Source organism: Camelus ferus, chromosome 21 (genome assembly GCF_009834535.1).
Source record: "Camelus ferus isolate YT-003-E chromosome 21, BCGSAC_Cfer_1.0, whole genome shotgun sequence".
NCBI classification, from domain to species: Eukaryota; Metazoa; Chordata; class Mammalia; order Artiodactyla; family Camelidae; genus Camelus; species Camelus ferus.
The window spans coordinates 3,256,166-3,283,700 of record NC_045716.1 but is presented as its reverse complement, the minus strand read 5'-3'; the positions used below and the strand labels follow the sequence as shown (position 1 = coordinate 3,283,700).

At 47.4% G+C, this 27,535-nt stretch overlaps 1 protein-coding gene across 1 annotated transcript in view; it reads left to right on the top strand.

Moving 5' to 3' along the window:
- The window catches only part of CACNA1E (calcium voltage-gated channel subunit alpha1 E), a 345,678-nt gene that overhangs the window by 47,734 nt on the left and 270,409 nt on the right, over nucleotides 1-27,535 (top strand). The window contains 1 exon segment of the mRNA XM_032463593.1: nucleotides 17,892-18,158. Within this exon segment, the coding sequence (XP_032319484.1) occupies nucleotides 17,892-18,158 (267 nt within the window).

The following is a 27,535-nucleotide window of genomic DNA, read 5'->3' as shown; positions in this document are numbered from 1 at the left end:
ATTTGAGGGAGGATTGTAATCTTCAAGCTGTTTTTCCAACCCCAAACATGACATGTTTCTTCCTAGGCTTAGATCTTCTTTAAAGTCCCTCAAGAGAGTTAAAAATTCCTCTCTGCATCTTTGACTGCACACCTGTTGTTTGATTTGTTTTTAAGTGCCTTACAGTTCTGATGCTTTATGTGATGTTTTTCTTTAATCATGTATCTTCTGGTTCTTTGTGGTAGCTGTATCAGAGCTTGTATTTCCATGTACTTACTTCGTGTCCAGCATCCTGGTAGAACTTTTATTACTTTGAATGCCTTTTCCCCTCATAATATGTCATATTTTGTTTGGAGACATTATCAGCTGTAACTAATGACAGCTTTGTTCTTTCCTTTACAATCCATATGCCTTTTCTTTCTTTTTCTGTACTTATTACATTGACTAGTACTTTAAGTACAAGAATGAATAGAAACATTTTTAATGGGTGTCTTAGTCACATACCTCACTTCAGAGATATGGCTTGACTTCAAGTCTGTACTCTTCCTGAACAATACCTAACCTCTGGTCACCCTCCCCACCTTACACAGCACTGTTGCCTAGTGATATGGCTTCATCTTATGTGTGTGTGTGTGTGTGTGTGTGTGTGTGTGTGTGTATTCACATTCACAAATTAAACTATCTTATGTGTCATTTATCTGTGTGTCTATTTATTTATCTTTATTTTAGGTTTGCCTTCATATTTACCATTATCTTTTGCTTATCGTGCCATTTTCTTGCATGGGATTCTTTTCTTCCATTTGCATTTCCTTCTTGAGGAATGTTGTACAGTAGTTATTTCAGTTGAACTTGAGTGGTAAAACTTTACTGTTCTGAGAAAGCCTTTATTTCACCTTCAATTTTGAATAACAATTTACTGAGTATTTTTAGCACTTGAAGGTGTTGTTCCATTATTTTCTAGCCTCTGTTATTATAGCTGCTAATCTAACTATTGTTTCTTGTAGGCAAACTGTATTTTTCTCTCAGGATGCTTTTAAGATTTTCTCTTCATAATTTTAGAACTTTCAATATTTCACTAAAATGTATATAAGTTGGATTTATCGTTGTTCATTCTGCTTAGAACTCTTTGAAATTCTTGACTCTGAGGATTTATGTCTTTCATTAATACTGGCAAAATCTAATTTTTAGCTCTTCAAATACTGTCTTTCTACATTATCTCCTTCTAGAGCTTCCATTTGATGTTATTTGGATCTTTTTGTTCTGTTCTCCCTTTCTCTTAACTTTAACCACATTTTCCACCTGTCCCTCTCTCTGTGCCGTGTACTCGGGGGTTTCCTTGCTGTTTACTAATAATCTCCTTAGTTGTGTCTAACATAATAGTTAACTTATCTACTACTGCTTTTAATTTCAGTGATTAGATTTTTCATGACAAGAAATTGTATTTGCCACTTAATACTTTTTTCATTGTATCCTATTATTGTCTTTCATTATATACCTTTTGTATTATTTCAAGCTCTAGTGCTTGGATTCTCTTGTTTATTATATCAGCTAACTTTTCCTTATGGTAGATTGTTTCTCTGTGTGATTAAAAAGTTTTGATTGCGAGCTCATGTCTGATCATGGTTGTTTTTCCCACAGAAATGCAGCAGAGTCTAGGTTATAAGAGTAGCCTCCTAGAATGGTTGTATTAATTCTCTTACTTAATTCAGGAAAGTTACTAGGGCTGTTTTTACCTTTGGCTTAAGGAGTAACCTGAACTGTCCTGAACATGTAGTATGAATTCAGCTCATAAATCAATGTAACATACACAGTCTTGGGTTTTGATTTCTCAGGGTTTTGCTTTTCTTACTCAATCAGAGATAAAAGCTTCCTTATAATCTTTTTTTGTTGTAGAGTTGAGTCCTTCAAGTGTCCCAGCTAAATGTAGAGTCTTAGTTTCAACCTCTGTTCACATGTACTCTTAAGACCTTATCTCTTGCTTTTGAATGGGTGTAAAACCCATCCGTGAAATCTTCTAAGTTACCGGAACTGATCACTGCCCTGTGGGGCAGCTGCAGTCTCAGTTCACATGCTTAGTCCTGTGTTTTTCATTTCCTCCTAGGAATTTCCTTTTATATTTTCTAAGTTCAGCAATATATGTTTTAAAATATATTTGAAAATATATTCCTGTACTTTATCTAGCTTTCTAGAAATTTTTAGCAAGAGGTTTTTCTTATTCTGCCATCTCACTAGTACTGAATCCTTGAATGACTTTTACAAAGAGAATTCTCGGAAATAGGAATGCATAAGATATTTCCTAGGGGCATACACAGAGTCCTCCAAGACTTATAAGTGTGATTTTCCTAGTGGAGAGGCTACTTAGTGCTGGACTGAGCATAGAAGAAGATTTGAGCAAGACAGTGGGGGAGAAACAGCAGTGCATTAATGAACAGTTACTTTCTGCCCCCTCAGATGGTACACAAGTGCTTAGCTAATGGCAGTTCACTTAGAAAAGTGATCATTGACAAGTCCTTACCAGCAGCTTCTAAAAATATCTTGCCTGAAGTGATTGAGTCTTTTTAGGGAATGAAAGATCAGAATCTGGAAGCAGGGAGATGGTTCTCAAGTTGTAGTGAAGACACATTCTAGAAGCAAAGTGGGAACCGCGGAAGGTGTTGGTGAAAGGCGAAATTGAAGGACTCAAGCTCTCCTCTAAATTTAAAAATGAGAAGAGGAAGCAAACAGAAGGAGAAGCTGGGGTGAGGGTGTAAAGGACTGAATTGAAAGCATGAGTGTAGGAGTTTTCACTGAAGACAAAGCCAATTTGAGGGGGAAAACCTATTCTCCACAGGGCCTGGTAACCACATTTCTTAGCATCCAAAGTATCAGGAGAAATGCTACTTGACTGAGATCCAGTTGCTAAGCCTTAAGCAGATGATATTGGATTGCTATCACTCGCATGCTTCAGCCTGAGTTCTCCCTTCTGTCTCCGCTAAGAATGTCTCTTTTCATACCATGTAGGGCTCTGAGGCCATTAGAAAACCAGACCTGCAGCTCTGAGTTTGCTCCGGCATCCAGAGGCCGTGTCTTATCAGATATGAGGGAGGGAATTGAAAGATAGGGCTGGTATTGCAAGAGCATTCTATGGGAGTTACTGCATTTCTGGTTATGATGCTGACGAGTTGTGTGATCTTGAGAAACTCATTTAATTATTCCATACTAGTGATCTCAACTAGGGGCAGTTTTGTGCCCCGCACCCCACCCCTTCTCCAAGGGACATTTGGCAATCTGGAAACATTTTTGATTGTCATACTGGGAGGTGCATCTGGTGTCCAGTGGTAAGAAGCCAGAGTGCTGCTAAACATCCTGTAATGCACAGGACAGCCCGTCACGACAAGGAGTTACCTGACTCAAAAATGTCAGTAGTACTGAGGCTGAGAAGCCCTTTTCTCCATTCCATTTTTACATGCCTTTTCTCATCCATTAAAAGGAGGGGTTAGATATGTGTGTGGCTAGATTAGGTAAGCTCTATATTCAATTTACACATCTATCTAACACAGACCACTTCTTTCTGCTCTGTTTGTAGACCCATGCATCAAATGAAATGGGTTGAAAGCACCCCTCCTTTTCTACCAAAGAACAAAATTGTGTTCTCCAAATAGTACAGATTCACAGCAACCACTGTGTTTGCCTCTGCACAACAGGTCATTCATCTTGTCAGGTTATGTTTGCAAGTTGCGTTTGTGCCTGTGACGTGAGAGTCGAGGGTTAGCTTCTTTGAGCTGAACCGATTGTCTCCAGAACAGGTTTATCACTTCTAGCTTTTCCCATACAACTTTCCCATCATGGCACAGATCCTAAGAGGTCCATGTCCTGGCTGTGTCTGGTTGGCTTTGCATATCCTTACCATTCATTCATTCAATAACGTGTGTGTAGTATCCACCATGCCCAAGGCGGTGCATTCGTTGTGTGGACAGTAAAAGGCTGGATACATTAAACCCCTTGCAGTGTAGTGGGGAGAAGCGAGCCATACACCCAGTACCCCAGGCAGGAGGACACAATGTGCCAGTGGTTCTCCGAGGAGAAAGAGATCACAGGATGCTTCGCTGAGAAAGTATGGTGTGAACCGGTCTGGTTTTTTGACAGGTGGATACGGAGGAAGCGGGAAAGAAGGGAGAAAGAAAATGAGAAATGATATGCAGGAGGATTTGCGTTTGTGGAAAGTGTGTTTTTGTGTATTTGTGGACTGGTGAGAATCCTGCTTCATCGGAGCAGGTGGTGAGAGCTAGCCAGTAATAGGAGATATTGCTGGGTGCACAGACGAGGAGGGGGCGGGGCTTTGCGTTCAGTCCTGGTTCTTAAAATAAGGGCTTACATGGGATGACATTTAAGTTTGCTTCTGACCCTAAGAGGATAAGATCGCCTGGTTCCACAGTTATATTTGATAGGCAGTAGAAAACTCATTTATTCATTCAATAAGTAAATTTAATGTTTTTTTTTTTTTAAGCAGGCACTGCGCTAGGCACGGGGGATGCAACCTTGAACATGCTCTTGCATTCTGCCGCATAGCAGGCTGGGGTTAGGACCAGAGTTGGGCTGTGCAATGAACGGTTGTGGTTGAACCTGGAAGAGGAAGATGGGTTGTGAGGCTCTTCTTGGCTTCCGAGGAGGAGGAATAAAGCTCTGACCTTGTGAGGTGGTAGTGCAAATAGGAATGCAAGGAAAACAGAGAAAGTAGAATAGAAAAAAAAAAAAAAGTGACAGGACGCAGGGAAGGGTTGGTGGCGGAGGTGGGCGGGAGGAAGGATCCAGGATGAGTCCAGAGCTTCATACCTGAGTCAGTGGGACACTGTGATATGGCCACCAGAGTTAGAGACCTGGGGAGGGGGTGGTTTGGAGGAAAAGATCAGGAGCTGACTTTTCTTTTCTTTTTCTTTTTTGTAGGAGGATGTAATTAGTTTTTTTCCCCTTTATTTTTAGAAGAGGTACTGGAGATTGAACCCAGGACTTCTTGCATGCTAAGCAGGCACTCTACCACTGAGCTATACCCTCCCCCGATGAGCTGGTTTTTTTAAACCAGTTGATTCACAGTTCTGCCAGGCCATTCGGGTGGAGGAGCCCATCTGAGCAGTTGTGAATGTGGGACCAGACCTTAAAAAGGACAGGAAAAGATTTGGGAGCCCTCCAGATAATAGGTTTGGTTGAAGCCATCGGGTGGATGAGATCACAAGAGAGAGTGTGTACACAGAGGAGACGGTCGGAAGCAGGCTCTGAGGGATGTGCGCATTGAGGACGGGAAGGACAAGGGCAGAGGATGAAGGCACAGAGAGAACAGACTGGAGATGCTGGGGCTAGGCAGTGGAGGGCGGGGGAGGCTGGGAGGCAGGGAGGCCAGTTCCTGCAGAGCCCCGGATGCAGCAGAATGTGTACACACCCTAATAGCCTCCTGGGAAACAGACTCTGGTTTTAAAAATCCCCTGGAATGTAGTCAGCTGTGAAAGTGGTGAGCCACCTGATCATTTTATCACTTTGCAGCGCCTCAGCCAGAGGGTGAGGGGGGAGAGGAGGAGGAGGAGGCTCTCCAGTGAGTCATCCCTCCCGTGTGTTGGGAGCTGTGGGGAAGACGTTTGCTGTGAGGGAAAGCTGCTTGCTTTATTGGATGGGAGGTTCCCGGAGCGGTATGGCAACCAGAGGACTTTAGAAGCGACATCCTTTGGCCTGAGAGGTAGACCACCCCCGGGAGGACATCTGGGGACTGTCTGTGATTAGTTTTGTCTCTGCCGTCCTGGTCTGCACAGCCTGGGCAGCTGCGTGGCCGTGGGGGGGATGTGTAGCTCACGCAAAACCTTCCAGTTTCCAAGAAAAGGGATGTTTCAGTTTTTTATTTTTGGTGGGGGAGGAGGCTCACTGCCCGAGCCCCCCCTTAACTCCGGAGCTACCCTGAGCTCTGCCACTCCGGGCCGCTGAAACCATTCTCGAACCTCACCATGCAGGCCACGCTCGCAGTGCGGGGCTGGGGCAGTGCGTGACTTCTGGCCTCAGACAGGTCCAGGTCCAAGTCTAGCTCTGCCATTTACTGGCTGTGTGGTCTCAGTTTAGGGACGTCGTTTCTCTGATCTCAGTTGCCTCATCTGAAAAAATGGTTGAAGCCTCTGGAAATTCTCATGCAGATCAAACGAGGTAACGCACACACAGTACCTCTTAGTTAGACCTTCCGCAAATGGGAGGTGGTGTTACTGCTTTGAAACTTTTCCTTTCCTTCTTCTGCTCCCCTCTCTTCTTGTTGAATTGTTTTCAGAATCTTTCCCTTTTCTCCAATATTTTTGAAGAAAATTTAATTTGAAGAAAATTATAACCTCACACCCCTTAGCCAGCTCCTGTCTGGCTCCCTAGGCAATTGAAGGGCCTTGAATGCTTTAACTGTGCTGGCATCGCTCCCTTTTGGAAGTAGGGAGGTAGGGAGGTGCCTTTGGGCATCACCTGTAATGCCCGGTGTCTGTCCCTACAGCTGTCATAGTGATACCTCCCTCCGTGGTGCTGACACTCTAAGTGTGCAGGGCATTTTCACACATATCATCTCAACAGGCTCCCCACAGTTTTGGGAGCTGGGTCTTTTACCTCAGAGATCTGGAGATTGTCTTCAGTTTACAGGGGTGTGTGTGTGTGTGCGCGCGCGCGTGCGTGCGTGTATGTGCATGTGTGAGCTCGAAGGATTGCTTCTTTTCTTTTAACACAAAAAGCTAAAGTTTCAAAGCAGGTGGGGTGTGGGTTAAACACTGTTCTAAATGGCAGGCCTGCTGTTCATGGGGAAGGAAAGTGGCCTGAAAGTTTAAAAATAACCTGAACAGGATAGACTCCTGTGAGTTCTACAGCCCGGAGCACTGTGAGTCTGTGGGCGTCTTACCTGCTGGAGCGCAGGCAGGAAAACAAGTTGAGAGGCAGGAGGATTTAAATGTGCTGAATCCCTCAGTGGCACGCGTTGGCAGCAGCAGCATTCATTAAAGAAAAAAAGTTCCAGCCATACCGAATGATCAAGATCGATATTCCTGAATGGTAGGAACAGCGCTACCCCAGCTTTGCTGAACACGGAGCTCTGGGTAATAGCTGGGCCCGCCGTGCGGCGGACCCTCCTTCTCTGCTGCCGAACATCGTCTCCTCTCCTTTCCTCCCTTCCCTCCTTTAGTGACCCCTCCAGAGTCTGGCTGATAACTTTTCCAGGTAGCCACCTAGACTGACCCCCACCAGGGGGCTCGGGGGTTGGGGCATTTGGGGTAGCTTTGACCATTCATTGACTAATAAGCCAATGGGTTGATAAAACCATGTTCATCGTGAGCAGACTTTGCACAATAATATACACTTTGGATTTTGAGAAGTTTTGAAGAGTTTCAACAGTTTTCGAAGCAGGACTCAGTTCTCCTTGCTTGGTTCGTGCCTGAGGACTTGGCAATGCAGAAATGAGGCAGCAAGTCAGGCTGATAACACCAGCATGGATTGGAAATCAGTGCACTTGAGAGTCTGTTGTCATGGTTGGTCTACCAGTAGTCTCCTGCGAGTTAGCCGGCAGCTCTACTGCTGTCATGTTTGCAAGTGGGGCAATAAACCCAACCAGGACTGCGGTGCGAGTTCGTCTTTGTCCCACACTTGTGCTGGTGTCCTTCAGCTCTGGCTATGGTGTCTGGACATTTTCTTGCCTCTTGGAATCATAGGTTCATCATGAAATTAAGTGACTACCCAGATCTCTATTAATGGTATCAGTGAGAGGCCCTGCAGTGTGGTGGTGAAGATAACCGACTTTGGAGTCAAACAGACCTGGGGTTGACTTTCTGTGTGATGTCATTCACCACCCGTCTGACCTTAAGGGAAATTATTTAATGTCTTTCAGTTTTGCTTTTCTTGTGTGCCAAATGCAGACTGTAACAGTGCCTACCACATGGAATTATTCTGAGAAATAAGGAAAGCGAAGTGCTTAGTACAGCACGTTGTGCACAGTCTGTGTTTAACACCTGTTACAATTAACCTGGTTGCCTGTACTTTTCCTTGTAATAATTATTCTTTACTTGTTTGATACATGTCTGTTTTTCTCTTTGTTTTTTACAGTCCTCGAATTTGCCATATGAAATTATGACTTAGTGGAGAACGGATATTATTTTAACAAAGGGAAAACAGCATAATAGGAAGCTTTGGGTGATTATATTAATACATGACCACTTTACAGCCGGCAGAATTTCTTTGGAGAATGTGGATGAGTGATGGAGTGATTATGTGAAAAAGCCAAACAAAAACAAGAAGGGGAAGGGCTGTATCCTGAGTGTGACTGTGTGTGTGTGGAGAAGGGACTGGCTTGTTAAGGGCTTTAGGAGTATTTCACAGATTCTCTCTTTGGATTGAGAATTACATTCCTACTTTTCCCATTTTTAAATGGCACCTTGGGAATATTTAGAAATCTTCAAAAGAGCTTGTAATTCTTCACCTTTGAATGTACTGAGTTAAGCCTGTCTGAAAGCTCCCAACAGCTTAGGAAGATTCCTTGTATATGTTTGTACACTTGACTGGCAGAACGTGAGATCAGATCAGAAGCTAGAGTGTGTCTGCGTACAGTCAAAAGTGTCTGTGTCTCTTTCCCGTGTAATTCTTCACAAGGGAAAGAGGCATGAGGGTGACATTTGCCTTTTTTGCAGAGAGAAGAGATAGAACCGATTAAGACGGGAGTTGGTTTTTTTTTAAAGCAGAATTTTATTCTATGTTTCATTTTCTGTGGAAAGGGATCTGAAAGTATTCTCTATGCAGGGATTGGAATGTCTCTTTTAAATAACTGATTCCCCCAACCTTAATTCAACTACGTTTTTAAAGAGCAGGCGATATTCCCCAGAGGAGAATGAACCCTATAATTTATGATGGATAAAATGAAGGTGAGGCTGTTATTATGCTGGAAAAGCTTCCCCTGAGTTAGAGTCACCTGATCTCCTCCGAGAGAGGTAAGCATCCTTTCTCACTAAGGGGAGGATGAACACTCAACCCCGAAACAGCTGGAACTTCGGACAACAGCGCGGAGACTTGGAGGCACAGCGGAATGTGGCACAGGAGAAGGGCAGCCCCTCAGATAAGGGCCAGCTACCTGGTTGATGCCAAAGCTTTTTTCACCAAAAGGAGTTGCATGAGGCTCTAACATTCATCGGTTGACTATGTATTTAGTAAAGGCCTGCTACGAGGATGACGCAATGGAGGCTCTCTGGGTAATAACAAAGGGGAAGATACGTCTTCTGCACTGGAGAAGCTTATACCACAGTGGAGGAGACAAGGTGTACCTACCTGAAAAATTAAAGAGGTGTGTACTGGTGAGGTTACACCCGTGACAACAATGGCAGTGAGTAAACAAGGTGCTATGTATGAGCGATCCAAAATTTCTGTGAGTTTTTAGGAGGTAGCAATCAAAGTCGGAGTTGGAGAGGCTACAGAAGGCTTCATGGAGGAGGCAGAACTGAAGGGACCCACACCCCTTGAGGGATACCAGGAACTGGAGCAGCAGAAAAGAGGAAGACTGTGCTAGGTTCAGTCTGAAGCAGGAGCTGTGAGCAGGAGTTTGGAGGCAGGTGTGGGTCTGATGTGTTCTAACTATGTTAATACTACAGTACACGGGAAGGTGGTGTTGGAGAGGGAGGTTGAATTCAGATTGTCTTGAATTGTCAGGCTGAGGAGTCTGGCCATGTTTTAGGCTGCGAGGAGCCACTGAAGTTAAGTGATTGGTTGGGAGGATGATGTCACCTGGATAGAAGGTGGAAGGTTTGGAGGGGGAGCCTGCTTTGAAGGAATTAGAATGAATTCACTTTTTTAGAAGTTGAAGAAAAGTAAGTTTACAGTGTTGTGTCAACTTCTGGTGTACAGCATAACGTTTCAGTCATACATATACATACATATATTCCTTTTCATATTCTTTTTCACTATAGGTTACTACAAGATATTGAATATAGTTCCCTGTGCTATACAGTAGAAACTTGTTGCTTATCAGTTTTATATATAGTAGTCAGTAACTGCAAATCTCAAAATCACTTTTAATCTCATTGAGTTTGAGATGATGAAGAGATGCCCAGTTCTTAACTGCACATTTAGGAATGAGGTGAAAGGGTTTAGAGCCTAGATGTGGAAGTAGTGGGGATAGTTGAAACTGTGGGTAAGGACATGACCCCAAAGGGAGAGAAGTCAGAGAGAGGGTCAAGGGGCTGGGGACAGACCCCTGAGGTGCTCCCACAATAAAGGGAGTTGAGTAAGGAAAGGACCAGACAGTGAGAAACTGGGAGGTGTGGAGATTGGGATGCTAAGAGGAGGGACCTCTGGGAAGGAGGGGAGGTCAGTGGTGCCGAACCCTGCAGGACAGCCAAGGAGAAGGAGGGGAACACAGGGGCCACAGAGGGTCGGTGGGGTCTTTGTGCAATTTCTGGGGCTTGGCAGGGGCAGAGCCAGCATGGTCTGCCCGGATGCACATTTCAAAACTGGCCTTAAGTCCATATCATATGGGACTGCCTTATTCACTCTGATTATTTTATACCAGGTGGGTGTAACCAGCTGCTCGGCGTAGGAGAGAGTGGGAGAGAAAGGGTGTGGTGATGGACAGGTGGTGGCTTAATCTGCAGATGATTCCAACCCAGAGTCCTGCGAGAGGCAAGCCTGGTGGGCGGGGTGGGAGCGAGTTCTCTTCCCTGGGCCAGCAGGGTTCCTCCAGGCTCTCTTTGGATGTGTGCTGCTTTTCCTGCTTCGCTGCAGGGTGAAATATAGGGGGAGAGTGGATGGAGACCGGCAAGTAAGTGCAGGATGCCGCCGGGCACTGCCTCTCCGCCCTGGCACCTGACGCCCGGCCTGACACGTGGAAGGTGCTCATTTTATGTTTACTGAATGAATGAATCAGCCGGAGCCCACCTAGGCTGAGCAAGCTTTGCAATGTGTGGGCTGTGTTTTGTTTTCTGAGTCAAGAGGCCAAGCGGGTGGCTGGATGGGCGTATTTCCGTCAGTTGTTCTTACCCTCAGACTGCGATGCTCTGTGGAGCCGGCCTTGGCTGGGCAGCAGGGCTGGCCCCGGGGGTGGGAGCTGAGATATACGGCGATGGGGCGGGGCGCCTTTGCCGTCCAGGGCTGGACACTGACCCCCCAAACTGACTTTCCCAGTAGGAGTTAATGTCTATTCAGTTCAACACATCTGACTTTTGTCCAGGCTGAAAAGTGACCTCATCTTATGGAAAACAAGGGATCGAAGTGGTATTGCTAGGAACTTTGTGATCCTGGATATACTGAGAGAAAATTAAAATGTCGAGTGGTTGGTTAATTCATTCACTGCCTTTCATACCCTTTGAGCCCAGACACTCCTGTGCTTCAGTGCTTCTCCAGGCCTCCAGCTCCGTGTCTTCAAAGAGACCCCACTGGTTCTTCTCTTTCCTGGGGAAGGGGACAGGACCATCTTGGTCTGTGGCTCCTCCCCCCGCCCCGCCCCTCCCCACGTGCGCTCTCCGGGTTCACACCGCTTTGTGCCTCGTGTTAGGGGTCTTCATGAGGGGGTCCTTCCCTTTCTCTTAAACTGTAAGCACTTAGAGGCCGTGACTGTGTCTGATTTATCCTTGAGCCTCAGAATCCTGGAGAGCAATGCCTGGCACGTTAAAAGGGGTCAATGAGTATTTGTTAAATGGGTTTATGAACTGATGACTAAGTAAACCAGCACGTCTCTCCTAGACATCAGAGCCTTTGAGTTCTTCAGACTCTGGTTTCAAATATTTTGCTTTTTCTTTTGCGTTAAATGGGCTTATTTTATATATTTTTCAATTTAATTTAATTTTTTTACTGAAGTGTAGTTGATTTACAATGTTAGTTTCAGGTGTACAGCAAAATGATTCAGTTATACATATACATACATATTTATATTTTCAGATTTTTTCATTATATATATATTTTTCATTATACGTTATTACAAGAAATTGAATATAGTTTCCTGTTGAATATTTTGCTTTCTTTTTCCTCATTATCTTTCTGACCAAGTCTCAGGCACTTACATTTCTCTGCTCTTCTGTCCATCCTGCACACACCGCAGCCAGCCCTGGGCTGCACGTCTGAAGTCTGCTTTCAGAAGCAGAAAGCTGTCAGATATGCAGTGTTTGCCTGTGTTACCGTGGTCACAGCTATCATCACTGAAATGTGTTGAAGAAACACTTATGTGGCACTTACTGTATTCCAGGTACTGTTCTAAGAGCTTGACACATATTAACTGACTTAATCTTCACAACAGCCCTGTGGGACAGGTGGAATGCATTCTTAGAAATTTAACCCTCTGGGAGTCTCTCTGGCTCAAGGTCATGGCTTACTTCTCCAAAGTCCAAGATCTTGCCTATGAACAGACTCTTAAACAAGGAAAACATTGCTTGGACATGCAGTATGTAAAGAGTGGCCACACATTGTAAAGAATCCTGACATTAATATCAGGAGATGCAGCTCTGCTGTTTCCTAGTTCTGTGCACTTGGACAAGTCCCTGAACCTCTGAGCCTCAGATAATAGAATGTGTCTCCCAGTCCTGCAATGAAGATGCAGTGAGGTAACATTACCACGGTTGGCTCCCGGGAAGTATTGAGTTGTCAGAAATGAATGGTTTTTAAAACTTTTTTTTTTAAGCAAAATTTGCACATCTGTGGTTGGAGCTGTGGGGTTTCTCAGGCAGAGGTTTGAGAAATGCTGGTTCTAGGGACAGATATTACATAAGGACGTGAAGTTCTGTTTTCATCCAAATCAGGGCTGTAAGGTATTGAGGAAGCCACCAGACTCCCAAGACGTCTGCATTGCCATAATGCTCCTCTGCTCTGCTATGAATTTGCACGTGGTCTCCTGCCAACTTTTTCCTTAAAACCCACTCCCAATTTCTCTCTGCATTATGTTCCTTAGAGCACTGCTTTGCATAAGAGTCTATTTCCTGGGAAAGCTCAACAGGGGGGAAAAAAGAACAAAAGGGGCTCTGATCGCTTAAGTTGAGTGGAACTGGCAGGGTAGGGGGAGATGAGGGAGTGGGGCGCCCTCTTTTGGATGAGGCTATGTTTGAAGGCTCCTCAGTGATGGGCTGAATTCTCCTCTGACGATGGCCCAAGGCCTGACAGATTAGGGAAGAGCTTTATGAATGAGGTGAATAGGCTAAGTGCTTCTCCATCCTTGCCACTCACATCTCTCCATTTTGGTACAAACTCCCATGGCCTGCCTGGTCCCGGGGAGTGTGGCCACCTTGTTTCCCTCCGTTCCCAGAGGATGCTGGAGGGCCTTTCGGCCAGTTGCCTCCTCTCCTGCCTGCTTGCGCTGTGGATGTTAAACTGGAGTAGAGGGGCTCTGGCATGAAAGCTTTGAAAGTGAACTATCTGCATGGGGTTCCTACTCTAGGAGTTTTCCCCTTGCTTCCTCAGATCCTTTTGGGTTTCTAGTTTGCAGGTCACTGCTAGCAGGAAAACATGTAGAGCATTGTGTGCGTGTATATGTGTGTGTGGTGACCATGTACCCATGTGTGCCTAGTGTGTGGGGCTGCACGTTACTATAAGATGGATGGTTGCATTGTTGGTGAAATTTTGGACTTGGGCCTCAGCAAAGTACCATAGGGGACTAGAGGGCTGATGACAAGAGGTCACCTCTTTAGGAATGTCTAGGCTCTCAGATGTGCCTGAGGTGCTGGGCTGCCAAGTACCCAAGCTCACAGCGATGTGCTCACAAATGACCAGTAGATGGCGTTCTAACAACACGAAACTATGACCACTGTCCCTTGTGGGCTGGAAGGGACATGGAAAGGATTTTAGGAAACTGACTTCCAATCAGTTATGACCAATTGCTGATTTTCTCCATTTCCATTTGCGGATCTTTAAGAGGACAGTGGAACTAGGGACACGGGAAGGAGAATGCCAAGTTCCATTAAGAGGAGGACTATGGCAATGACGAGACTAATCTCAGGTTTTTTCCTGAGGATCCTCTAGGGATCTTGAGGACAGTAGATGGGTTCCTAGTTCAGCATCCTCCCAGTGTGGTTCCAGGAGCATGTGGTCACTGATCAAATTCAACTTGAGGATGGTAAGCAGAGCATTCCCATAGGCTTAGCATGATTGTATAGTTTCCTCTCGACGATGGGACAGTTTGGGCACTATTACTACCCAGAAGAAATTGGCCTGAGTATTAGAAAGAGCCAACCAGTGAAAGGCAGATCTATTAAGAAGCCCCAAATCTGCCATTTGTTGGATGTGGGCAAAGTACTTAACATTTCTGAAGCTCCAATTTGTCCACCAAATTGTGGTCATAATACATATGTGGCCAGGCTGACCTCAGAGGTTTAGAGTGAGGTTTATGTAAACTGAAAACTAGGAAACACACAGTCATTGAAATTGTAGCCCTCTGGGGACTGGGAGTAGGGGGGAATTGGAGAACATGAATGAAGTTCACAGATCTCAAAGGTCTCGGGAGCTGTGACAGCGAGGTGGGGGTGAATATGAGAGTGTGCCTTTCTCCCAGCATTACTGCCCCGGGCCAAGTTCATTCCCAAAGCTGTTTATGCTGTCATGTTTGCCTCTGTCCTGGACTGTACCCTCCAGGAATTCTCAGCTTACAACTTCCCTCCAGAGGTGCTCACACTTCCCAGCACACTGTACATTATCCCCAACACAGGCATTTGTGACCCCTGCCTCCTCATAAGGCAGGAAGGTAAGCCTTGACTCCAGTGGATCCTCACATTTCCATGTATAACATCCTGTCTCGAGGGTTCTAGGTATCTGAAGAATTACAGCAGCTGCAGAGAACACAGGACACTGTAGAGAGCAAAGGGAATTTGTACCAGATCTCTGCTGAGTGGGTGACATTGAAGAAAACAAGTCAAGGGTTCCTGATCTTCCAAAAACCTCTTCCAGGAGGTAAAAGGTTGGTCATCCCTGCTTGCTCTGAGTATGAACAAGCAGGGCCACCACCCTCTAGCCCGTTAAGACCAGGACACAAAGGAAAGGGGTGAAGTTCCAGCAGAAGAATGAGGTCCATCAGGCATTCCAGCCAGTAAAGTTATAGATCTAATTCAGTCTAGGAAGTGGATACATAATTTTTGTCATCACCTGTGTTGTTCATTATTGTGTCCTCAGATCCTAAAACAGTGCCTGGTGCTCAGAAATATCTGTCAAATGATTTGAATGAATTTTGTGCTGTGTGTTATGGTCCTACCTCTGAAAGCATGGATTTGATCATTTCTGAAAGTCTTTTCTAATCCTATCTACTTTACAGGAATACTAAGACAGCCACTTGTGACTGGTTCTAAATGGCTGCCAGGCTGATGGGACCTCAGGGTTCATAGTACCACCTTCCCTTTCACTCTGACTAGGGATTCAGGCAGAAAGGACCCTCCAGTTAAGGGAGGCAGAAGGACAGAGTAAGGCTGGAATATGAAATCAAAATGCTAATTAGAGCTGACTTACCTCAAATAGTCATTTGGCTGAAAATGGACTCCCCTGAATGGAAAGTTCAACATTCCACACCCAAGGGCGGCATTGCCTGCTGGGGGTGGATGTGTTGGGACCATTCCTTTGGTTTTCCAGCACCAGAGACCTTCCCTTCATACATACACCTCACACAGCAGCCCCGTGTCAGCGCTCACATGGCCTTGCCCACACACAGTCACATCCACGGAGGAACGCACGAGCCTCTCACTCAGACGTCACATCAGTTCCCTTCTCACCAGTTTCTCTGGTGCAGAGACACTGCCTTTCACACGCGCGAGGCCACACTCACCCCTGATTTCCAATCTCTGGTCAATCTCTTTGTTTCCTTTCTCTGCCCCCAGGCTGCGTTTCTCCCGTTGCTCAGGTGGGAAGGATTTGGGTAGGACTTTGAGTTCAGGCCAAAGCAGGGGGCAGCTGATAACCTGTCTTCAGTTCAAACCTCTGCTCCACCTGTGGGGAATGGCTTGGTTGCTAAACCCAGAGGAGTCCACCTTTCCCAGTTTTGCAGCTCAGATACGAATTGTTTTTTCCTTCACTAATGGGGTAGGTTTGAAGAAGTCAGTGGAGCTGACTTGAAGATAAGTTAGGGGTTGGAGGATCTCCTGGATTGTTAAGATTTTGAGAAGGGTAGTTTTAGCCAAGAACTCATCATCTAGGGCCCCAGTATTTATACCACCCTTCCGGAAAAGGACGCGCGCAAGGCTCTGCTAAAGCAGAACCCAAAAGGCCGCCCCAGATCTTATTTGGAGAAAGAAGGCAGAAGCTCCCGCCGGAGCTGGCTCCAGTGCCAGGCGCGGAGCCCCCAGAGGTCCTAGCGTCCCTCACTGGGCCTCCAGGCTGTTAAGTGGGGACATGGGCAGAAGAGGGTGCTGCCTTCTCCGCGTAAATCATGAGGAGGCGCTCTCGGAACCTGCGAGGTGCGGAGGAGCGGCAACCGTGCCCTGGCCCAAGGCGCGCAGAGCGCAAAGGCTTGGACTCCCCGCTAGGGCGGCGGCGCGCCGGGCACCGCTCGGGGTCCAGCCCTGGCAGGCGCCACTCGGAGAGGACGGAAGGCGCGAGAACGTGCGCGCTTGCGTGTGCGCCCCCGCCGGGCCTCGGATCCCAGGCGGAGACTCCGCCGCGCCGCCAGCTGTGCCTGCTTCTCTTCTCTTCGCATTAGTTAGGATAAAGCGGCTCCTGCCTGGATCTTTGCAGAGGTGGCCCCTACCCTCTGGTTACCTCAGTCAATAAGCCAAACCAGCCTCGCGTCCCAGGAACCTCCTGCAGCGGTTGGCCGGGGTCCTTCCGGCTGCATCCCGCCCCGCCCATCCCCGCCGGCCCCGCCCCCGCCTCGCCTGGCACTCCAGTGCGCGCCTCGCTGCGCCTCTGCGCTCCGCTAGTTCTGCCCCTCCTCGCCTTCCCCCTCTCCTTCCTCATCTTCTCTGCTCCACGGAGAGGGGCTGCCAGGGTGGAAGAGGAAGACAGTCATTAGTGAGCAAGTTCGGTCCTTGGATCTAACTCCCGTGCCAGGCCACCGCTGGTCTCGACTGCAACCTGTTCCTCCCTCGCCCAGGCGCTCGCCCGCCCGCTCCCGCCCTCTCCCCGGCGCAGCCGCGGATCGCTGTTGCATGCTGATCCGGGGAGGCGGCGGCGTCGGCGGCGGCGGCGGCGGCGGCGGCGGCGAGCGCTCCGGGCGGATGCTGGCACTCGGGTTTCGCTGCTCTCTGGATGCTGCTCAACTTCTCTCCCAAGCGCAGAAGCTTTGAAGTCATTTGTTCCTCTCCGGTTGGATCGACTTATTATTTTGATATTTTGGGCGTTGCGGTTTACGCAGGAACCTCAATACTGCTCTCCCCCCTCCCTCCCCCTCTCTCTACCAACCTTTGGATGCGTCTCTGCTGGCAGATTTAAAGACCCAAGTCTTGGCTGTGGAATTTCTTAGATGGACTTGCAAGGGTTGGCGTTATAAAGCATGTCACCATAACCTCGTCTTTGTCTTTTTTTTTTTTGAAAAGTTCTTTTGTTTTCATTTTCCCCTCCCCCCACCAATAAATTACCAAACTGTTAACCTAGCGGGCCGGTGGCTGCCTCTCTCCCAGAACTAGGTGGTGCGTCTGCCAGAAAAGGAGCTATGTTTGAAGAGCAGCCTACTCCACCCCTCTCCTCTCCAGTCCCTGAACGCCACCACACACTGGCATTTTGAAAAAAAAAATTACCTCCAGAAACTGAGCACCCCCAAGCCCTACCCCCTTTTTTTTCCTCCTTGAGGAATGGAGCTTCGCAGAGGTTGTATTTAGATTCAACAGTTCAGAGCGGCGGGGTTGCTGCTGCCGCCTCTCCGAAGAGCTCGCGAGGCTCTCCGGAGGCGGTGGTCCCCGTGCCCGTCTGGATGCGGCTCTGAGTCTCCGTGTGTCTTTCTGCTTGTTGCGGGTGTTCGGCCACGATCACCTTTGTGTGTCTTCTGTTTGTTTAAACTTCAGGATGGCTCGCTTCGGGGAGGCAGTGGTCGCCAGGCCAGGGTCGGGCGATGGAGACTCGGACCAGAGCAGGAACCGGCAAGGAACCCCCGTGCCGGCCTCCGGGCCAGCGGCCGCCTACAAGCAGTCGAAAGCGCAGAGGGCGCGGACTATGGCTTTGTACAACCCTATTCCCGTCCGGCAGAACTGTTTCACCGTCAACAGATCCCTGTTCATCTTCGGAGAAGATAACATTGTCAGGAAATACGCCAAGAAGCTCATCGATTGGCCATATCCTTTCTTGCCCACCATAACTCCCCTCTCCCCCTTTACATTTCTTCCGGTAAGAGGGGAAACCTAGCATGGAATTTACCCCCATCCCCTCCCTGGTGCCGATTTGCCCCTTTGCTGAAGTGCACTCTATACTTTGGTGCATCTAAGAGGCAAGCTTGGTGCGGTACAGACCGGTGCGGGCACTAGTGTTTTTCAAGGTAAGACTTGTGATTTTTAAAATTTTTCCTACATGGAACTCTCCAACATCCCTGGGTGCCTGGTGTTGCGGTGTCTGCCCCTTTCCCAGCTGGGCTTTATTTGATTCCTGGCCCCCTAGTCCCTTCCCAGCTGCACTCCACATAGAACAGGTTGCCCCTAATCTCAGGGTTTTCTTTCATACTCAATCCTTCCTCCTCTTCCCTCCCTTTAAGCCATCCCCTTTGCCCCCATCCCCACCAGCTGGGGAGAAACCTACACTATCCGGCTGTAGGAAAGTCAAGGCTCCATGAGGGGATTTATCAGTTCAGAGGCTTCAAGAGCTATGAGCCAAAAACCCTGTAGGCAAATTGACAGATGGGTGAATAACACAGGCATTTGGCTTGGGACCCAGCTTACTCTGGGGACTGAGTTTAAGTTCCACTGAAAGTGAAGTGAATGAGTGTGTCAGGGGAGGCAGTCTCTAATGACACAGCCCAGACAGCTCAGAGTTGGGCTTCTCTTCTCAGCCACAAAAGAGCAGCTCAGTAGGGCCCATCCTTTCCTTAGTCCTCAGTTGGGTACTCCTGCCTCTTAATGCTTGGTCAGCTGGGTGCTCTCCCAGTACCCAGGATCCAGGCAGATATGCTGGGCCTGAATTCCTCAGAGGAGGGCTGCATCAGCTGAGCCCAGAGGTGTGCAAGCAATCTGTCTCCCCCTAGCTCCAAAGGAACTGCTCTCCACAGGGAGCTGGTGGGGGCGACTCTGATGGTGGCGGTGGTGTCAGGGTGAACGGGCATAGAAGGAGCTTCCTTGCAGGTTTAATGAAGTGAGTGCATCAAATGCTGGTTGACGATTTGGCAGCGCACTGCCTCGTTCTTCACTAAGAATATGGACCTCTGGCAAGGTTTTTAGGAATTGGGGGTTGCTGGATGGTGAGGGGGATGCGTAGGGAGCAAGTCCGTGGGATGGTGTTAAATATGGGGGTAGGCTTGGAGACATGGGACTTTGATGATTGTGGAGAGAGATTTCTTGGGAGAGATGCACCTGCAAAAGAGGCCCCTCCTCTCTAGCCTCCTTCCTCCCCACCCCCATCCTCCAGGTGTGCAGCAGGGAGACAGCTAGAGCCACTTTCTGTCTCTAGTATCAGTGAGGCATGAGGCTCAATCCCCTCAGAGCCTGGGCATCTCCCTGCTGCCCCCACCCCAGTCTCTGGCCTTCCCCCTCCTTCCTCCCTAGTTCCCTGCCTCAGCAGCACAGCGATTGGCTGGCGCGTGGTGCTTCTAGGCAGCACCCCTCATTAGAAACGGAGGAGCATCTCTAAGCAGATATTCTTCCTGCTGCTGCTCGCGTCCTCCCACAACCACCCCTGGCAGGGCTTCCTCTCTCCTCCTCCCTGCACTCCCCTCCCCGTTCCACCCCCACAGAGTGATCCTGGGACCAAACTGTGCCTGAGTTAAACCTATCTGGGATGAGGGGCACTGGGGAGGGGGAAGCGTCCAGTCCCTGCAGTCCGGCCCGCCGGTGCGCCGCACAGAGCGGCAGCTCTCATTGTGTTGCGTGCTGCGGCTGCGAACGCTTCTCTAGTCAGGTCCCTACCGATTTTCCCAGCAGGCACCACCCCCCCGCCCGCCCACTCACCCACCTTCCACAATTTCTCTAATTTCCCACCCACCAGGTGCTGCTTTACGGTCCCCTCTCTTAGGGGCGTGTTTACCCAGACAGGCGTCCTCCCATTTCCTGGTGGTAGACAAAGCCGCCCAGCCGCCCTGCGGGTGGCAAAATGTGCCCGCAGCCATCGATGGCACCTCGGACAGCGCCACCGAAACTCCCCGGCGGCCAGGGCTCCACCGAAACCCGCTTTCAGCACCTCGGGCACTTCCGGCCGGGCCCAGGCTCGCGGGCGGGGAAATTAAGCACGTTTCCTACACCACGCGGTCGCCGCTTTTCACCACGTTTTCTCTTCCGCTGCAAGGACACCGCCTTTCTGGCCGGCGTTGCGAGCGGCGCACGGTGCGCCCGTAGGGGTTCGCTGCGCTCTTTTCTTGTCTTGGGGCAGAATGCACCAAAGAGAGAGACCAGGGACTTGATTTCAGCATCCTACTCAGTTCCTTGGCCGTGAGCCCCGTCCCAGGGGTCTCTTCATCCCCACAGTTGGAAGTTTCGCAGTGGTTCTACAGCATGAAGGCTGTTTGTAACCGTGTTCCGAGAACATCTGCTAAGGTGTATAGAGGAGTCCTGTTGGCAAATTAGAAACACCCCACGTTTGCTTTTTATTCCTGGCTGTACAACGTGGTTGACTAATATGTGTCCCCTCTGGCGGTGACCGTGGGGAAACATTGCGCTTCTGTATACAGGTTCGGCGTTCTCTCTGATACCGCAACTAATTTACTTTCTAATTCTTTTCTGGAATTACCTTGCTTTTTCTTACTGGGAGTCAGTGTGAGTAGTGTTTACCAGTAAAGCTTTGGAGCTCTGCTGTCTGGGCTCAACTCTCAGTTCCCTCACCAGCTCTGTGACCTTGAAAAGTTACTTCATTTCTCTGACTCAGTTTCCTGATCTGTAAAATGAGGATGATAATAATGCGTTACCGGGAGAATTAAATGAGTTAATGTATGTCAGGTTCCTGGAAAACTGCCTAATTACCCAGTAAAAACTAGCTATCATTACTAATAGAGTCCTTCAGTAATTTCGGCATAACTGAGAGGGATCTTAGTTCTAGGTGAACTAAATCTCCTAGGTTTTTGCCTCCCAAAGACAGCAAAGAGCAACATCTTCATCACCTGGGGGCTTGTTAAAAACTCAGAATCCCAGCTGCAGAGAAGAAACTAGTGGTTCCTGCAGTGGGGGGAGGGGCAGAATAGGTGAGGGTGATTAAGAGGGACAAACTAGCAGTTATAAAATAAGTGAGTCTCAGATATGTGATGTACAACACAGGGAATATACTCTATATTTTATAATAACTTGGTAGGGTGTCTAATCTATAAAAAATATTGACTCACTTTGTTGCACACCTGAAACTAATATTGTAAATCTACTTCAATTAGAAGCAATTCAGAATCCCGAGCCACACCTCAGATTTACTGAATCAGAATCTGCATTATAACACAATGCTCAGGTGACTAGCATGCACGTTGAAGTTTGGGAAGTACTTCTATGCTCTGTGTAAGGGCCAGCTTTTCACAGAAAGGAAGGTTGTTCAGAACACATGTAAAGACCTGCTTTGAACTGTTGTTTTCACATACAACGTGCTTGAGGATTTTGATTATTTGTGTAGCACACTTTTTGAGACATTGGCATCTCTTCCTGGCTGCAGAATGGCATGTAGAACTAGGTGGATAACGTGCACTTCTGTGTGCCGTGTTAGTGGCTTCTTAACACGGAATGTTACTGATCTTTAATCAGATTGGCCTGAAAACAGATGAGTTAAATAAATAAGGGATGATTTAATTTATACTTGTAGGACTCTGACTTGGGCTGGGGGGCTGGTGGTAACCTTATCCAGTTGTTAATGGGGAAGGTCTTGTTCTTACAGGAAGAAGTGCCTAAGATAACCCAGGTTTGGCATGAAGGATGGTGGAAGTGAACAGCCCACTCTGAATGTGTTTCATTTTTCTTGGAAGCTGCATCTGTGTAGGGAGATAATTTTATTTTCTTATGGCTCTCTTCTGCAGTGGATACCATAACCTTTTTGAAAATGCTGATCTGATTTAAAATGTAGTATTACATTTTATATGATTCCTCCTTTCTTGCCCATCTAATAGATCTAACAAAAGGGCTTCTCTTTTTCTCAGGGAACTGGCTGTTCTGAATGTCATCCCAGGTTCACTGTGCCGTACTTAGCAGCTCTAATCCTTCTGTGCCTAGGGCCAGTGGCTCTGTGGACCTATAGGGTCTCTGGCATGGCTTGTGAGTTGCCCACTGCATGTTTGCACTTTTCCAAGTTAGAGGATAAAGAAAGAAATGGCCTGTCTGACTTGGAGACTCTGCTGTTGATGGGCAGTGGGAGGTTTCTGCCCCGCTGATGGTGTGGGTCATCTCAGCAGGGGACCACATGTTTCATGTGGAATCATTAGGGTCTAAAGTAGGATGATCAAATGTGTTTGTAGCCACGGAGCTGATGAAGCCCGTTATAATGAACCTGTGGATATTCATTCGTGATTTCTTGTTGCAGAGAATTTCATTTTAGCCACAGAGGACTCCGGCTCTGAGTCAGAGGTTATATGGAGAATTTCCCGCTGTAAATTGTCCATTAGTTTTTGGAGGATTTTGGTGAAGATTACTGAAAGCTTTAGTTCCCAAATCTCCCATTGTGGTGTATACTTTTCTCCTGCTTTGGTTGCCCGTAAATATATTGTACCTTGCAAGATAGTAGACTGTAGTCCTGGCAAGAATTTCAGGTTTGATGTAACTCTAATGGCTCATGAGTCAGAGCACCTTGATTAGGGCGAGGGTGGCTGCTAACAAGGATGGGATCTGTGATTATATCCTGTGATCAGATAATGCAGAAAGCCTTCACATCTTCTGTGTACCTAGGCATGGATTCAGTGAAACGGATAGTGATTGTAACTGGCACTGGGGCTGCAGGATAGAGGTGTTCATTTTCTGAGGCTCCCAGGACAGTCTCCACATTATCTAGTGGCTTTGCCCTTAAAATCAGGCATGGGCAGTGGTTCCTCTAGAAACCAGGCTGTGACTTGTCATAGGGAACAGTTGTAATTGGGCTGCAGCCTGGAAAGTGAGTTGGAGTGAAGGAGTTTGATAGAAATGGAATGACTTGAGGATGGCGACCAAAATATCTTGGATGTGATCGTTTTGTCTGTTGGTTTACATGCCATTATTTCTCCTCTTTCCTCCACTTGATTTCTCTGCACTAGGTGCAGTGCACACCATGAATTAGGAGGAGGAGGAGGAGAAAAATAACGAGAACAGGACTTCTTTTTATCTTCTTCTGAAAGATCCAGCCTCTGTGATTAGTAGCTCCATCCAAAATTGCTTATCTCTTTTTAGCTGCTGCTGTACAAAATGTAGGTGTTTTTTTTCCCCTCAAACTCTACTGCATTTCCCCCTTTGTATAGGAACATCTGGTTTCTTTCCATCTTCATATTCTTAGTTAAAATAAAACCGAGTCAAGATGTGCTAGGCTATCAGAACTCTCGCAGACTTTCTGGCTCTGTGTGTTCCATCCGCGCATCAGCTGCCTCCCTCTTGTCATCTGCAGGGCTGCCGGGAAGCCGCAGCTCCCCAAGCCCAGGCGTGTGGTCCAGCCCATCAGAGGCAACTCTGCTGTTCTAATTTGGCTTATCACTGACCACAAAGACATGAAAGGGGGCCCCTACCCATGACTGTAATTAATACGCTTTTATTCAAAGAGAGAGAGAGACCAGGTCCTTTTCTTCACTTTCTCTTTCTGCCCAGCCCTCTGCCCTTTTCATCTTTCTATATTTCTCCCTCTCATTTTTAGGTTCAGCCTTTGTGAATAATTCATTATATGTGTGGGTTTTTCCTAGGATTTTCAGAGAAGGAAGGTTATTCGCCTTCCTCTTGGTTCTGAGCAAGATCTCTTGCAGAGGGCCAGCTTCCCAAATCAACTTGTTCCTCCGAGTCCTCTGTGTTTTACAACGGGACTAGGACACAAGAGCAAGGTAGCTCTGGGGGTGGGGGGTGGGTCTTTTTAATGTGGTTTTTTTCCCTTGCTGTTTCTGTAACGATTGCCTCCTACCCAGTCCTGTTGCATTTGGGTGACCGATAAACGTGCAGCTACTCCCCTCCTCTGTTCAGAGAACATGGTTAACCAGAAGATAGGTCCATCCCCAAGCACCTGTCAGTCTGAATCCGCTCGTCATCCTAGGGCTTCACGCTGATAAGTGCTGAGCTGCTTAGCTAAGAAGCAGGCTTCCGTTACGTTCCCGTGTCCACTCACATAGGATTGGAGCAGGCACTGAAATCAGTGTGTCACACCCCCCACCCCCTCCGCAGCATGTAGCTTCTAAAGCCGTCCCTCTCAAAGAGGGATTGAAGTGGTGCCAGGGACCTGTATCAACACTTCTCTTCCCAAACATCCTAAACCTGCACAGAGAGGGCTGGTCTGGGCTCACCAGCCATGTTACCAGCATCTCTCTCTCTCTCTTTTTTTAATTGAAGTGTAGTTGATTTACAGTGTTGTGTTAGTTTCAGGTGTACAGCACTGTGATTCAGTTATACATATACATATATATGTTCTTTTATAGATTTTTTTCCATTATAGGTTATTGCAAGCTATTGGATATAGTCCCCTGTGCTATGCAGTGGGTCCTTGTTTATCTGTTTTATATATAGTAGTGTGTATATGTTAATCCCAAACTCCTACTGCATCTCCCCCCTCCCCCACCTTTAAGAGTGATACCAGCATCACTCGTAATTAAGGACAGAAAGTACAGCACAAAGTTTTTAGGCTCCTCCGACCTAGTGGTCTCTTATCTGTTACGCCTACTTCAGGGAGCTGTCTGTGGTGTATTTTTGCTCACCTAGCACCTCATGTATGTTTACTGAGTTTTCCATTCCCTTCATCTTTGGCTAGAAACTCTTAACCCTATTTATAAACCCCCATACCCCCATCTCTGGAAAGCAAGGAGCAGCCAGAAAGTATGTTCTTAAGAGGCAGAAATGGGCCAGATTAAGGAGAACAGCACTGAATGACTTCAAAAAGTGTCCGTTATCCAGCCCGTCGCCCACCCTGTTCCTGGCAGTGCAGTAGGTAACCCCTTAGGGGCTTTTTTCCTTAGGTATGCTGAGCTCCAAGTTTTTAGGACTGAACAGTTCCACTCTTAGCCTTCTTGATTTTTTTTTTTTTTAAAGGCCTGTAGTGGACCCGTTTGTAAAGGAGTTCATCTCAGAGGCAGGTGGATGGAGCTTGGAAATGGGACTCCAGGCTAGGCTCCTGTGGTCCAGCCAAGTGAGTGGCTTCAGGGAGGGGCCCTGCCTGGTATCTGTGCAAAGTGTGGTCTTTTTGCCTGTGGGTGGTTGATTTGGATCGCTGCGGCAACTCTGCATAATTTTGAGGCTTTTTTTTTTTTGGCTGCATTTGGTCCTGCTGCATTTTTGCTGCATCTGTTCCCCTACATCGCTGGAGAATTTGGAAAGCCTGTTTCAGATGTATGCATTGGCTTCATAAAAGGCTTGTGTTATTAAAGCCAGAGGGTGAAGGTGGGGGTGGGGTGGGGTGGGGTGGGATGGCGTGTCTTTTTCCCTCCTCCCTTTTAGGGGAGATGAAAGGGATGTGGCCAGACAGTGTGGTAACAGGTTAGAGGGGAGCCTTAGTCAGTGTCAGGAACTGAGGTTTGCCAGGGATCAGACTCTGGTATCGTTTCCTTAGCCAAGATGTGGGGGGGCCATGCGTGGCCTCCCAGGCCCAGGGAAGAGGCTCTGCAGACCAGCCACAAAGTCAGTCCTCACAGGTTGTTTCCAGCCTTCAGCTGAGTTGTTGGTTTGCAATGTTTCAAACTTTCTGTGCCTCTTTTCTCACTTTCCACACCCTTGTCTCATGGGGCTGGTCAGAGTCAAAAAAGCATGACGTGGATTTTCACCAGTCCCTCACTAACGTCCTGGCCATTTCCAGCTTTGTGCTGTGGGGAGTGGTCTTGCTCCTGTTGTCAGGGACGTTTCTTTCCAGCAGGTGATTCCCATCAGCATCAAGGCTAATTCTGCAGGTAGTTTCTTTGTGTTGAGGGCACATGTGTGCACTCTGTTCCATCTCCTCAAACTTGAGTGTGTCTTGGGGTCTCTTGAAGGGCTTGTTAAAATACAGATTGCTGGACCTTAGTCTGGGTTTCTGACTCAGTAGGTCTGAAGTTGGGCCGGACTATTTGTATTTGTCTCAAGTTCCCAGGGAACACCGATGCTGTTGGTCTTGGAACCGTACTTTGAGAACCACTACTGTGCCTGGCGGTACCTTTAGAGGGGACCAGTCTTACAAACTCCCCATCCTACATCTCTCTTTCTCCTATAACAGCCTGAAGCCTTGCTGCTAACAGGGATTCTCTGGATTCAGGTAGTGAATCTTTGAGACTTTATCATCTTGGGAGCAGGGACATAGTAAGCTAGTATATGACATTGTTATCCTTCTGACCTTGTAACTAAGAGCAGGCTCTTCTGAGAACAGGCAAAGGCCATGCCCCATTTCATTCCAGCACCTAGCTCAATGCTGGCCCTCAGCAAGCATTCAGTGAACTGTTGTGGAAGGATCTCATTCATCAGTTACTATCGATGAATAGCAAGCATCATTGAAGTGCCTTTGATGTGTCTCGTATTGTACTGACCTGGACCTGTAGGACCAGGTGTGGCCTTCGTAGGGGGAGAGAAAGCTTCTAAGAGGTGATGAGGGCACTGGACGGCTGGCAGGGAATTGAAAGATCATTACGTGGAAATTTGGAGGTTGTAAAAGAGCTTTACCTACTTTTCAACTGTGCTAAGGATCACTCCAGCTTTTGTAATATACAGCACAGGCTGTGAAAAAGGGGCACCGTGTCTATTGTTATCTGGCATTTTGTTGTACAGAGCTCTCTGTTAATTGGCACCCAGACATCTATAGTTTAATGACAATTGAGATTTGTACTGATGGCCCCTAGGCACCGCAAAATGCTGTACTGCATTCTGAACATCGCCAACAAAGCATTCATTACGTTATGTCCAACATGGTTCGAATGGTGCGTGTACTTTATTGTATTCAGAGCTTTTACAAATTAGAATCCATATTGATTATATGAAGTAGTTTTTTATCACTTTTTTTTGGTTAAATTAACCAAAGTCACCTTCTTCAGCTACAACAGATAACAGAGAAATTGCTGCATTGTTCTAGAAATGAGCTCTTTTAGTTCTAGCAACACTGTAGGACCTGGAGATAGATCCCGGTACAATGGTCAGAATGTCAGGTGGTGGTGAGGACAGAGTCATTATTTTTTAAATGGATTGATAGCTCAGCAAGCTTTAGATTTACTGGGCAAGTTCTCCGGCTGACAAGCTGGCATTGCGTCTAACTGGGTGTGCTTGGTTCTGTAGGCTCACACTGAAAGTGAACCCCCAGGATTTCCAAGACAGCCTCCAATAGGCATCTTAGCAAGAGGTTGACAGGTGGTACCTTCCCCAACTTGACTGAATTATCCAACGTTTGTGCCTTGGGCTGTTGCCACGCTCTTTTATACTCTTGTCTCCTTTTTTCTTAA